The sequence below is a fragment of the Alternaria arbusti genome (genome assembly GCF_024043155.1).
Source record: "Alternaria arbusti strain BMP 1465 chromosome Unknown scaffold_39, whole genome shotgun sequence".
Taxonomy (NCBI): Eukaryota; Fungi; Ascomycota; class Dothideomycetes; order Pleosporales; family Pleosporaceae; genus Alternaria; species Alternaria arbusti.
The window spans coordinates 76,152-89,922 of NW_026249979.1; the positions used below are offsets into that span (position 1 = coordinate 76,152).

The 13,771-nt window shown below is 51.8% G+C and overlaps 4 protein-coding genes across 4 annotated transcripts; 3 read left to right on the forward strand and 1 right to left on the reverse strand.

The window, feature by feature from the left end:
* Window positions 1-80: 80 nt before the first annotated feature.
* J4E86_011663 (uncharacterized protein) lies at window positions 81-4,922 on the forward strand (the record flags this gene model as incomplete). The annotated part of the gene is made up of 3 exons (XM_051452154.1): window positions 81-434; window positions 485-1,899; window positions 2,435-4,922. 3 exons carry the CDS (start codon window positions 81-83, stop codon window positions 4,920-4,922), a joined length of 4,257 nt encoding a protein of 1,418 aa, XP_051296707.1.
* A 95-nt stretch (window positions 4,923-5,017) lies between these two features.
* Window positions 5,018-5,631, reverse strand: J4E86_011664 (uncharacterized protein; the record flags this gene model as incomplete). Its single annotated transcript, XM_051452155.1, has 2 exons — window positions 5,018-5,527; window positions 5,578-5,631. 2 exons carry the CDS (start codon window positions 5,629-5,631, stop codon window positions 5,018-5,020), a joined length of 564 nt encoding a protein of 187 aa, XP_051296708.1.
* Window positions 5,632-6,589: 958 nt separating this feature from the next.
* Window positions 6,590-7,746, forward strand: J4E86_011665 (uncharacterized protein; the record flags this gene model as incomplete). Its single annotated transcript, XM_051452156.1, has 2 exons — window positions 6,590-6,667; window positions 6,784-7,746. 2 exons carry the CDS (start codon window positions 6,590-6,592, stop codon window positions 7,744-7,746), a joined length of 1,041 nt encoding a protein of 346 aa, XP_051296709.1.
* Window positions 7,747-9,806: 2,060 nt separating this feature from the next.
* J4E86_011666 (uncharacterized protein) lies at window positions 9,807-10,466 on the forward strand (the record flags this gene model as incomplete). Its single annotated transcript, XM_051452157.1, has 2 exons — window positions 9,807-10,080; window positions 10,129-10,466. The coding sequence occupies 2 exons, from the start codon at window positions 9,807-9,809 to the stop codon at window positions 10,464-10,466; spliced, it is 612 nt and encodes a 203-aa protein (XP_051296710.1).
* Between the last annotated feature and the right edge of the window lie 3,305 nt (window positions 10,467-13,771).

Here is a 13,771-nt window from a genome sequence, read left to right on the forward strand (position 1 = left end):
TGGTACCAGCTGGATCATAAAAGCGTCGCATCGCCTCATTTCCATTCCGCAGCGCAAGACAACCACCCACTGTCGCCATCATGTTCCATGTATGCGCTAGCAGCCTAGACGAAGGAGAGGAGGTGAACTTCAGCGGCGGTCTGGTCGAGATCGCGGCTCTGACTGCTGTGATCGGGGGCTCGACTGCTGAACTGATTGCTCTAGGGAATCGCGGCGCTTGCGGTTTGCCATGGGCGGCTCTGAGCTCCTTTGGGTCGATCTTCATCGTCAAAGCATGCATATCCGCCTGCACACCAGGATGGCTTCGAGATACCGTTGGTGTGAGAACCAGTGGCTCTGATAAGGCTATTGGGTGTTGCGTGAGTCTGAGTAGGAAGGCAAACAGTCGCGTAGTCACTGGCAGTGCTGTTGGAGTGACGGTGAAGTGGACCAAGGTAAGTCAAGATTAAGAAGCACATTCGAGGACATGTCTAATCGACTTCAGACCAGCGAAGGTTCTACTTTGATAACCGCTGGGAGCGAAGATTTCGAAGATGTTTACGCTTTCGATGAATGGACGGCCGGCCCGTTGCGATCTTGTGCAGTAATGCAACCTGGGGAGCATCTACAAGCTCACGTCTACATGCGAGATCATTACTGGGAGATTGTACAACGCTCACAGACCAGAAACGACTGGATAATTACGTTTGCAACCTTGCTGAAGGTCGTAGAGATGTATCTGCTCTACCACTTCGGCTCTCGACGCGTCTTCCTGGTTACTGGAGTCATCTGGGCGTACACCTTCTTCTCGGCGATCGCGTTGCAGTTGTTTCACGTCGGAAGAGCTACAACACCTGGCGAGCAGTCAAGACATTTTGATGTCGTCTCTGGGTCGCTGCCTACACCGCAAGTGATCGGGGGAGAGCGCAGGATTCTCCTCGGGGTACCTGTCAACCTTCGCAGAGGTCGCGCGTGGCAGATATTCTGGATTATAGGCGCCGCCGTTTGCATTACTTCCCTTCTCGGCACATACGCCGTTCTTTCGAATGAGCCGGCCGTTTGTTTCCGGATCTGGCTTGGTTTCCAGGTCATCTGGCTTGCGCTTCGATCGATCTTCTTTCACTTCGCACAGCAGGTAGACGACATGAAACACATCATTACACCGAAAATAACGGACGAGAACCGGCCACCCGAGTTAAGTTTGCGGCTACTCGGACTGGCGGTTGGGGTGTCGAAGCACCAGATTCTGAACCACCCCCGCGGCGTGCTCAGCTATGCGAACGACGCGCAAGATCCCGTGATTATTAGGAGGCTCTTGAGCGACGCCAATTTGGAGTACACAGACTACTTCGAGCTTCCAACGCGCGCAGATTCAGGATCGGAGCTGGGCGTCACTGTGGTCGGCGTCATTGGTGACACTTTACTCTCAAGTGTCGCATGGCTCATGGGCTCGCCTCTGGGCGGGATGGATCTTTACGATTCATGTATTTTGGCTGTCCGTGTCTCTGGCGCGATACAACTGATACCGTCGTGTCGCGTGCTCTCCGGTCGCATCGCCGACGAACAAGTCCCGGACCCCGAGACGACGTTGCCTTCCAACTTCCGACCCAAAGGCGCAGCGAACGAGGGTTACAACATTAGCTGGCGGTACTGGATACCATGCGGCGGGAAGAAGTGGTTGTGGTACAGCACACCATGGGCGACTACCACAAAGGTCGACTTGGGTATCACGGGTACGAAGAAGATGACAGTCACGACAGGAGATGACATCACCAAAGAGCTCTTGTCTGGGACGTTGCAGATCAGTATGAGCGACGTACAAGCCGTTGAAGATGCTATCGCGCAGTCTGCGAGGGCGGGTACAATTCTGCGGAATATGTTAAGAGAAGATTTCACACGATTCGAGAAGAGCGCAGAATCGTAGCACGATAAAAGCAACGTAAATGCGGCCACAAGCATTGCTCCGAACCCGACCGAGCCCGACCGAGCATCATCCAGGCTGTACCCTATGACGGAAACTAGAAAAGGTTCCCCGTACGATAACTGCACAAAACGAGATACGAGATACGATGGTTTGTGGGGAAGTCCCCGTGCGGGGTACCCGGCTGCCCAGAGAACCCTTAGTTTCAAGAACGCTCCGACTGAACTGGCCAATGGTGAGCAAATATCTGCCGAAGCTACATCGCGTCGGTTACATTTGCACCGAGAGTCACAATATCATCGGCTATTCCTTCTCCACCACCTTCCGACCATCAGTTGATGTTGTAGGGACGACTGCTGGTTATAATCATGGTCCGGCCGCATTGCCAACGAAAGCCCTGTCAAAATCACCTCGCACGGAAGCAGCGATGAATCTTCTTCAGCGTCTTGCGATTATCACAATTGTTGTCAACCCATTGACGACTGCGTAAGCCTTCAGCAATACGTACAAAAGACCGTTCACTCACAATATTAGCTTTGTGGATTATGGCTCAATTGCACCCCAATCACACCTACAGCAATCTGAGCCCTCATCATCGGGCTTGAAGCCGTGGAACAATGGGACCCTAATCCTATCGCCAGCTAACCCACTCGTTACGCTCGACTACGGCACTGAAGTAGCCGGCTTCCCGTTCTTCTATGTTTCAGCAATTTATGGAATGGTGCAGATCGAAGTAAAGTACAGCGAAGAGTACCGCGGCGTCGAAGAGCCATTCTCGGATGGGCCTTGGACATTCTCGAATGGACTATCCAACTCTTTCCGAGTAGAAACGTTCAAAGTCACAGAAACGGGATACATCGAGAGCTTCTTCGTCCAAGGAGGCCAGCGATGGCAGACCGCACGGTTGATTACCAATGGCTCCGTCACTATTGATCATCTGGGATTTCGCGCAACAAGCTCAAACTTGGACGCTGAAATGCTACCAGGCCGCTTACAGACATCTGATAAGACTTTGAATCTTGTCTTGGACCTAGGAGGTCGCGTCGCTCAAGTAGCATGTGTAGATGCCGGAAATGCACCATCTACGTGGGAGATCACAAAAGAAGGAGCATATATCCGGGGCCAAACCAGTGCGCAATCTTCTCTAGGAGTTGACGCAGTCAATTACACACTGGAATTCGACGTAAAGATCGCCCGCGGCGGCGCAGGCTGGAGAGTAGCAAGTGCAATGCCGCCACTGGGGCCTTACTTCGTGCTTACATCCGAATACCCTGAGCAGAACACGCTCGCAAACACCAACCGAACCCTCTTGCCTCCAAACACACTGGCGTTCACTACTGGATGGAGTCTAGTAAACCAGAGCACACTATCCGTGCCAGAAGCCCAGTACTTTACTATCAACACAACCATCAAGGAGAACTTGTGGTATCGCGTGCGCACATCAATCGAGGAGACTGGATATCGGGTAAGCGTAAACGGAACCGAGATTGCGTTCATACCTTTACCTCCGCCTGCACCCCCCGGGAACTTTGGCACACCTTCTCGATACCAAGGCACATGGGGCTTCGGAGGCATGCAGGACCAGATCGCGTATCACAAAGACGTAACCGTCACTGCTGGAAACGGCACTACCATATATCGAAATTCTCTAACGAGCGAGGATACCTTGGCCGAGTATCAGGTCGCACCTCTAGAACACTCAGTCTGCCTGGATGGTGCCAAACGGGATCGGCTAGTCTGGACAGGAGACTTCTATCACACTGTGCGTGTCGTTGCAGCTTCGTCTGCTCGGTTCGACTACCTCCTGGGCACCATCATATACGCGCTAAGCTTCCAGCTTGATGACGGCCCATACGCCGGCTTTACCCAGATCTCTACGAACCTTGGAGCCCGACCCCAGTACAAAGAAGCAAATATCGCAAACTACGCTGGGTTGGTAGACTACCAAGATCTATTCTTGGCAGGAATCGGCCAATACTTCCGCCACACCGGAGACCGCGACGGGCTAAAACCTCACTGGGATCAGATCAAGAGACTTGCCACCGCGAGATTGGCCTTCATCGATCCCTTATCTGGTCTCATTGGAGGTTCTCCGGAGGTTCCATCGCCATTCAGCTTCCTGGGGCCAGCCAACGGTAGTGCAACGACCGGTCTCTTCGCTTACATGCTTGAGGAGATCGCGCCACTTGCGCTTGCGATGGGCGACGAAGACTCTTCGACACAATACTCCCAAATAGCCATCAAGCTGCGCGAGGCCCTCAATCGTGAACTATGGAATGATCAGCTCGGAACATACTCCCTCTCAACCACCGATCGAGGCAACTTCTCCTTGACCGGTATCGCCTGGGCAATCCTATCTGGTGCGGCCAACGACACCCAAGCAGCATCTTCCATTGCTAAGCTTGAGGAGCTTCGCTTCGCAGTAGGCTACAAGACCATCTCGAGCGACATGGAGACAGACGACTACCAGCTGGCACCCAATCCATCAGGTTTCCTGTTGGAAGCCCTGTTCAAGTCAAGGCGCGACTTCGGAGTGGACAGCACACCTGCCATCAGGCATCTGCTCGACAACCTGTGGGGTAGCATGGTCAACAAGAACGAGTATTACTCTGGCGCGAGTTGGGAATACGTAAAGCCTGATGGTTCTCCTGGCATCGATCTCTTCACTAGCTTAGCGCATCCGTGGGGTGCAGCTCCGACGTATGTACTGCCAGAGTACCTTCTTGGCGTCGCTTCAACCTCTCCCGGGTACGAAACGGTTCTTATCACTCCCACGATAGGGTTCTTGAAACAGTCAGAAGTCAGCGGGACGGTACCGACCCCCAACGGACCAATCAAGGTGGCGTGGACGTTGAGCGGCACGTGCGTTGCTTTCACGGTTGTTATACCGACTGGTACGGCAGCTACACTACAGTTGCCAGCTGGCGCGACTGCGGTCGGCAGGAGCTTGCGCAATGGACAAATTGAGCTTTCATGTGGAACGACGGAATTGAAAATGGACATGAGAGCGACTCATAACTAGAAGAAGAGAGAGGAGATCACCTATCGTTGCCATCAAGTATCAAGTATGCAATAACTGTCTCTTTCATCCGCGCGAGAGTTTACTACTATACACCTCTAGTCCTTCGGCTCTTTGTACTGACTTCGATCTGGCTCCTTGTTGCTGAACTGCCTGCGCTGGTAGTTGATCACTCTCTCGTCGAACTGCAAAATCGTCCACATCTGTTTCTGTACTTTGTCCGTCGACTGCGGAAAATACTCAACTCTCATCTCTTTCCCATCTTCCTCGACAACGCGCGCGACGAAGACAAGATCTTCGTCCTTGGAGAATTCGTTGAGGAAAACAAAGTACAGGTCGCTCACAGGCGTGTCAACCCTAAACTTCTTCTCATCCGTGTCTTCGGTGCGTGGCATCGCCTGCAACCACTTTGCGCAATCTTCGGGCGTCTTTCCGAGCCAGGGTGAGACGAAGGAGGATGGTACAGGCGCCTCCGTGCCACCGGGCGGAGGGGGCTTGTGGACTTCGGGGCATGCGGGTAGGTCGTCGTAGGAATCTGTCGCGACCCAGAAGTTCCAGTCCTCACCACCGTCGCCATGGTAGGCGCGCTCAAGGACGGAGTTGAGATACTGTGATTGTTACTATTGTGCACATGGTCAATAGATGCAGCGGTGCTGACCTCGTTGGTGATGCTCTTGTCGAGGACGAAGAGCGCGTAGGGAGGGTCAGACATATTGCTTGTGCAAGGTTGTGGTTATTATTTGAAAGTCAGAAAGCTACAAAGTCTGCGGAGTTATTGTTGCGACGAAGTCGCGGCCTTAATGGTCTTACTATTCACTGACGTCACATGCGTTCGCAGGTGCAGGCAGTGAGGCGGAGCGGATGCCTACGCGAGGCCCCCCGCTGCGCAGCTGCGCCGCACCTTATTCTTGACCTGCAGCTGCACCGTAAGCTCAGACGTGGATCTCGAAACTCCAGAACGTCCAACGCAGCGAATCATGGCTGCATCAAGAGCATAGTTGTGTAGGTATCGCGATCTTTTTCGAGTTACATGTACTCAGCCTTGTCGCACATTGTTGGCGGCAACGTAGACAGCCCCACGATCACTGCCTCGTACACGCTGACTACGCATATCATCGCCCGGCTCCTGGCCCCCCAACATCCCACTTTTCTAGATACTAAGATTACCTACGCATGTGGCCGTATTGCTCGAAGTAGTCAGGCGTTCTTCGCACTCAGGACATGCCGGGGCTGTTTGGCCTGTCAGACTTTGACTTGCGAGTCTACGCTGATGGACGCCTGGGTGCTATGTCGAGTATGAGCACCACGAGAGTATGCTTTATTGTGGGGAACGTGTTATGCAGCCCCCAAGATACAGCCGCCAGGATCGAAGTCATGACCATGATGGTAGAATGCGCTGAGGTAGACGTGGTCTCGCATTGGTATAAAAGAGGTTGCAACATCCTACTCATGTTTCTCTACTACCAGCACATTTCTCCAGCTTGATAGCTCTCTCCGTTATCAGTCTTCTTCTTCCGCGCATCTTGAACGCAGTTTGCGCTTTTGACTTCCTCCCGAGCTTTCCAATACCTTACTCGTCAAACAAGTCCGTTCCGTTGCCCAACATGCGTTACATCGTGGCTATCTCTCTGCTACTCCAGGCTTCGATGGGCTTGGAGCAGGGCAACAACATGCCCGACATTGTAGCACCCGGAAGGGCAGACAGAATGTTCGTGAAGCGCGCTGGGACAGATTTCGGCAAACAGACCGTAAATTGTAAGGGTGGAGAGGGTGCTTGCAACAATGCTTGTTACTACATCAATTGCGTGGTTAGTGTTTGCCATCTCACTCTCTTTAAACTCGAACTGATTTGTGTCTGCGATAGGCCCCAGCCGCCGGTATCCAAAATCCAAGCAGAATCGTGTACGTCGGGCCCACCAAAGGCAACGAGTTAGAGAAAGCACACAATCGACAGGCATCTGGGTGCTCTGCTGGAGGCTATAGTCCTTGTAGCGAGTTCCCATTCAGCCAGAAGTGGAGCCTCAAGACAGCAGGTCAGGGTGAATACGATTGTGATGAATGGCCACCTGCAATGTCTCAGCAGTTACCATTCGACGATCCGAACCGACTGGCACCAAACAGTCTACGCTGCATGGTAGCTGACGAGAATCAAGACATCGGTCGCAAGCTGGGTCGCATTGTAACAAGCAACGGTATGGTCCGCGACGACTTCTTCGACGTGGACTTTGACATCACTGGTGCTGATCAGACTAAACTCAAGTTTTGTCAGCCAAACCCAAACCCGAGGGGTGTCTGCGGTTCCGACGGCATGCAATTCGAGCTCTCGGAGAAGACGTGGGCATCCGGCAAGCTTAGCAGTTACTACAACCGCAATGGCGACGACAACAAGTATAAATTGACTGACACTGCCTACGCGGAGCTTTACCAATGCGGCGTCGAATTCACGCGCGACGGCGATGCGACGATCAAGGACATCAAGCTCAGTGACTGGGAGAACAAGGAATTTACGCCAGCTCAGTGCAACTTGGCCAACAACGGCGACACATGCGACCTGCAGGGCCTTCCCAACGATCTGCAGGTAAAGCGCACCGGCAACTTTGGTACCAAGCTAGAGTTTGAGTACGCACCGGGACAAAACGGCGCAAACGTCAACTTCTTCGATTGGGACTCGGATATGAAGGGCAATGGTCGTGGTCCATGGACCGACCCCGAATCGGACCCGAATCGGCAACCCACGCGCTTCTGCAAGGTCGTCGATGGGAGTGCGCCGAATACGCAGAGCTTTAATTGCTGGTTTCCTTGCTACAAGAACGCGAATGGCCAGTAGATGACACACGGCGGCATTCGGCGAGAGGGTTGATAGTCCTTGGGCGGGATTTGCATCGCAGTAAAGGCGTTTCGGAGTGTCGTTTAGTATCGCATTTGGCGACAGAGTATATCTGGACAATCGTTTTGCAATGTATAGACTATATGAGGAAGCGCGCATCCAAGTTCGTGACAGTGCCCAGGTGAATGCTGACGCGCTAGCGCGACGTCATTATCGGCTTCCCCGCGGCGAAACGCACTGCCTCTTGACACTCCCACACCCACACCCACACGAGAAGATTGCGCCTCAACACCATACTGCTATACCTTCGTCGATGCTTACCATGCGCCCTAGCATGGACGAGTCGCACGCTGCGACGCATGGCTGAGAAGCGCATCCACAAAACCATCGAGCTTCGTACGGTCCACAGCCTCTATCGTCGGGCCTCCATCTACCTCTATGCGCGCGCGCAGGCAGCAAAAGCGCTCAGGCTGCGCTACTCTCACAATGTGAAGGACCTGGAGGAGCGTATGAACAGGCGCAAGACGCTCGACGAGCGCGTCGCACATATGGTCAACCTACGCGACGCGAGTAGTACATCGAGAGCGGGCAAGACAACAGCGGCGACCGAGCGCATGAGTGAGGGACAACATACAAACTTTCAAGACGATACGGAGGAGTTGAGGGCAGCGTTCGAGTTTGCATGCGTCGACATGCGTCGAAGGGCCACTGGAGCGCGGCGCATACAGGCAGAGCAGAGGCTGCCCTCGACTAGAAGGTAGGCCTGGCGTTATTGGAACGTCTGGAGATCCACTCGCATGGCGTCGCGACGGCCTTCCGGGACCTCGACAGCTTCTACTGCCTGTGCCGCTACCTGCATCTCCGCCATCTTTGCAACTCTCTCGTATCCCGACCGAAGACTTCCTAAGGCTCGTAGCATATACCGCCAAAGACTCCTACCTCCAAGCGACTGCACGGAATTCCACTGCGATTCTGAATTAGCGCAGATTCCGCTCCCTGTCAGTCGCGTTAGCGCGGGTTCCACACCCCTGTTCTCGCCTCCCTTTCCCCCCCTGCTGCAATCTACCTTCTACCCTGTTCTCGCCTCTTCTACCTTCCCTACTGCCTCTCTACCGCCTCTCTACCGCCTTACTACGCGCTACAACGCTCTCTACGCCTTCTACGCCCTCTCCTACAATGTTAACGCCTTTTTCCGTAGAGGCTACCTGCAAGTTGTAATTGCTACAGGCACTCTTGCGCTGGGCATCAATATGCCCTGTAAAACTGTAGTTTTCGCTGGAGACTCTGTCTTCCTTACCGCGCTCAACTTCCGCCAGTGTGCTGGTCGAGCTGGTCGAAGAGGGTTTGACCTACTTGGGAATATCCTGTTTCGTGGAATCCCTGTTGAAAGAGTGTTCCGTCTGATGAGCTCAAGACTTCCAGATCTGAACGGACATTTTCCTATCACAACATCGCTGGTCTTGCGGCTAGCCACTTTGCTCCATGGCTCAAGCAACTCCGACTTCGCAATTCGTACAATCAACTCTATTCTTTCCCAGCCTCGACTCTACCTTGGCTCCCCCAAATCCAAAATGGCTGTCTTACACCATCTTCGCTTCTCAATCGAGTATCTTCGACGCCAGTCCTTGCTGGATCTTCATGATTCGCCAATATACTTTGCTGGGTGTGTCACTCACTTATACTACACCGAGAACTCCGCCTGGGCCTTTCACGTACTCCTCAGTTCTGGCTACTTCCATGATCTCTGTCAAGGCATTGATTCCAATCCCCAACACGTTTGTTCAACACTTATGCTTGTACTGTCACACATCTTTGGTCGGCAACAATGCAAACGCGTCGGTGGGGAGTTTGTCGAGGAGGTTGTGAAGCGGTCGCCTTCGATCGTCTTCTTACCGCCGTTGCCAAAGCAAGCGGAAAATACGCTCCGAGCTCATAACAACGAAACCTTGGCAATATTCTGCACTTATGTCAAAACTTTCGCGGATCAGCATCTAAAGGATCCGGATGACGCATTGCCACTGAGTGGGATACGAATTGGTCGGTCGGACGAGCAATTCAACATGACCCCAAGTGCGAATCAGCACACAGTTCTTCGTTCCCACTTCGTCTCACTTTCGGGCCATGGTGACGAATTTGATAGTATCTCCGATCTCTGTGGTACTGTACGTTCTGGTGTCTTTCTGGAAGAAGCTGTTGTGCCATACTTGCCTGTCCATCCGGAATCTACAGTACCACTCAACGCGTACTTGTATGACTTCTACAAGCATGGCGATCTGAACGCCCTAGAGAAAGCAAACAAGATCCGCAGGTCCGATGTCTGGTTCCACCTGAACGGTATGTTTCCTCCAGAACATTAATGATTGTTTGCTAACGAATAACCAGACTTCTCTCTCGTCCGCGCAACGATCATAACAGCTTTGACTAACTTCATGAAACCCTCCTCACCATCCGAGGCAGACGCAACTGATCTGAAAGGCAGTGGCGACGTGCATGAAGAATCAAAGGACGATAACATGACAATCGGAAGCCACGAAAATGCAGGACAGGAAGGCAATGACTCAGCCTCAACAAACGTCTGGGCTCCAATTGGAGTCTGGGATGATGAGGATGATGAGATGGAGGGATGGGATGATGTAGACATGCGCCTACCAAAGGTACTAAAAGCGTTTTTGTGTTTGAAGGGGGCGTTTGATGGTAAATTCAAGCAGATGTGGGCTTAGACGTTGAAGCTGCCAATGTAGACTTGTTATGCAAAGAAAACACTACTGTATCTATAGGCTACATGCTATTCCTGATCCCTGAAGCTTGGTTGAGCCTAAGTTAAGATGAAAGGAAACCACACACCCAGTCTCTCGTAATCAAAAACGCAATTAAGGTGTTGGGTAAGGTGTCATGTAACAAGGTCCTATCCTGCACAGTCCGCAACAACCTCGTTGTTGTTGTTCCGACGTATAAATGCGCCACTTAAGTCATCTAACCCACCTGTAATCGTTGTTACAGTCGTACGAGTTGCTAGAGAGTGCCGGCACCAAGGTTTATGTATTTGCCAGAGTCGCTGGAACCTAGCGCTAGGTGCGTGGAGCCACTCCGGCTTGTCGGCCCAGCTGTTATCAGAGTAGTATTTCTAGTATGGATGGAGGCAGACGTTGACGTAGTAAGCTGCTGAGTTATCGAGCTTGTTATAGTATCCGTTTGCCTTACTCCAGGCAGCGCAGCTTGCGACAACGAACACTCCCAGCATCGGAACCGCAGCTAGCTTCCGACACACGTACTGTGCTATGCATTCACTTATGATCGAAAACGGGTGCCTTAGACTGCGAAAGCAGGAAAGATTTTCTTGGTTCCAACGTAACTAAAAGACTAAGATATGAAAGTGATGGTAATCTTTGCCATTCAATGGCCCTGTCGTTCATTACAGTGCCCGTGCACGAGGTGAGCCAGTTCGCACAATGAGCCACCCAACAAAATGAGGAGACCCTAAAAATAAGGCTGTAACACCACCAACATTGGCCATTATAGCGAGATTCTGTAGAGTTGTAGTAACTATATCATTGCGATCAATTCAAGCTACTTGTAGTTACCCGGAAGCTTGGTAGTGCGGCCGTGCGGGTCGTTCGAGTTAAGATAGCTAGTGCAGCCACCTCAGCTTCTACATAAGACGACTCAACAACAACACGTTTCTAACGCTTCTGCTTTTAAGTAGAGCTTTGTAAGGTCTTGCGCTTACCCTTTTAGGACAGTTGTATAGCTTTTTCAGCGTCGCGAGCTGCTTTCTAGCGCTCCTTTTCAGCCTCCTTAGCGGCTCTCTCCTTCTCCCTCACCTCCTTAAGTCTCTCTCTCTCTCAACACGCCTCTCCTTAGCCTATTGAAGCCTGTACAGTCGAGCCTGCTCCTTAAGATGAGATCTCTCAGCTCTTTAAAGCTGTAGTTCTTGTTGTTGTTGTTGTTGTCGAACTGCTTCATCGTCCCGAGCCTGACGGACCTTACGAGGAGACCAAAGACAGCTCCACCGTGGTACCTCTCAGGCTCCTTAAGTAGGAGGGGCTTGCTTTGCTTCCTATGATAAACCTTCACCTGCCTCAAAGTGTAGTTGGTACGTTACTAGAGCCGAAGCACGTTGCAAGCAGTCAAATTTGTAGTATTCAGCATGCAGAGGAAGAAGCCGCGAAAGGATGAGCATACTTTGATGAGGCGAGCCGCTAGGGAAGAGCCTTCTGCTCCTCTGCCTCTGATTGGCTGATAAATCAAGTCTGATAAGGTCGTAATACGTTATGACTATCCAACAAAGAAACTTCGCTCATCTTTGCAACCAGCTCATCATACAGAAGTGCCTTGCATCCAGCCTCAATCTCTGCATCCGAGCTCCTCGTTTTAATCCCCCAGAACCATACTCCAGGCTCTAAGATCAAATGAACAAAGTGCTCTACAGTCTCTGCATTAGCTACCTCTCCCCCAGCTATGGCTTTAGCCGAGTTCACCACTAGCTGACACGCTTCTTCATACGCTGTCTCCGAACGTCCGTCCATACGCCCATCTCTAAACCGTTCATACGTTGATAGCGTGTAGGCACTACAGAATGGCTCGTTGATGATCGACATCCATCGTAGCGCGGGCCAAGGAACAATATGCACAATGCTCCTCTCAATGCCCTCTCCCATAATGATATGCTCGTCACAGTTTCTAGCCCATTGCTGATAATCTCGCGGGATCAGATTGGTCTGCCCACTCGTCTCGAGAAACTGGAGCACATCCGTCACACGAAACACAGTAGTATCTGGTGTTTTACGTATCGCCCGAAGATCGAAAATTACGAAGTCGACTTGATCACGTAGTTCTCGCGACTTCTTCGCCGTCAGATGGAGGGTCCATTCCAACCTTGGACTTGTGGAGGTAAACTTTGTCTTCAGCCGTTTTCCTGTCTCAGCTTCTTTCTCTTTCTTCCCTAAATGCAGTCCGAGAGACTTGACGAACTCTTGCACAGACTTTCGCTGCCGATATTCGTCGTCAAACGGTATCCTACGTGCAGCCGATGCATACACTCCAGCTCGATCTGTAACAGCTTGGTCGTGTGCACGGAAGAGAAGAGTGCGTTCGGTAGGTACTCGCTCTACTTGAACCACAGCTAAGACTGGAACGGCTCTAATTAGTACTGTTCCTAACGTTGTTGTCAAGAATCATACACTCAGCCCAGTCAAGGGCGCGTTCAGCTTGCTTAAATACTGCGGCTGCATCGTATATCTCATCCTGCGCCGCTAGTCTCTTCGTAATGGTTTGACACACCTCCGCAATAGCAGAGAGCTTGTCCGCCACTATGCGGAAGTCATCGAGCGTCCTCGGGCACAAGGTTGGAAACTGCTGATGAATCTTGTTGAGACGACCTTGGACAAGTCGCCCTAGGTCAGGCGAGTCCGGCAGTGGGGAGAAACTTGGCAACGGCATAGCTTAGGTTCGTGGTAGAAAAGGTGCGCGTGGTGGACCGAGAGCAAGGCAGACATAAGGGTGGATATGTACCCCACCCCACTACACGAGCCAAGAGAATCTGTCGTGTAACCAGACTTGTCAACAAAAACTCTGATCTACAGTTTAAATACTCAAACAGGAAACCCCCGACGCAAACTAGCTTTTTTTAGGTATTCAAACTATAGATCAGTTTGTTTATTGACAAGTTTGCTCGCGGGATCCTATAGGTTAGGGTACAGACCAGACCACACCACACCGTTCCGATCACTGAATTGAACCGTATCTATATTCACGCGCCATGTCCAGGAGAGTTACCCACTCCGCCTATCTTCCAGTATACCACTCATTTGCTTACTCCTCCAAAGCAAGACAGCATCTGCCTTTCAACCATAGCAATTGTCTTCATTGCCTGAGTTTTATTTCAATCTGCTCAAACTCTCTTTCTAGCAGATGCACTCCAGCTTGGTCAATCAAACCAACTGCGTTCTTGCCTAGTATATGATCCCACGTGGTATCAGCCCCGAAACTCCCCATTCTGGCAATCTCGCACCCTGCCCCGAAAACG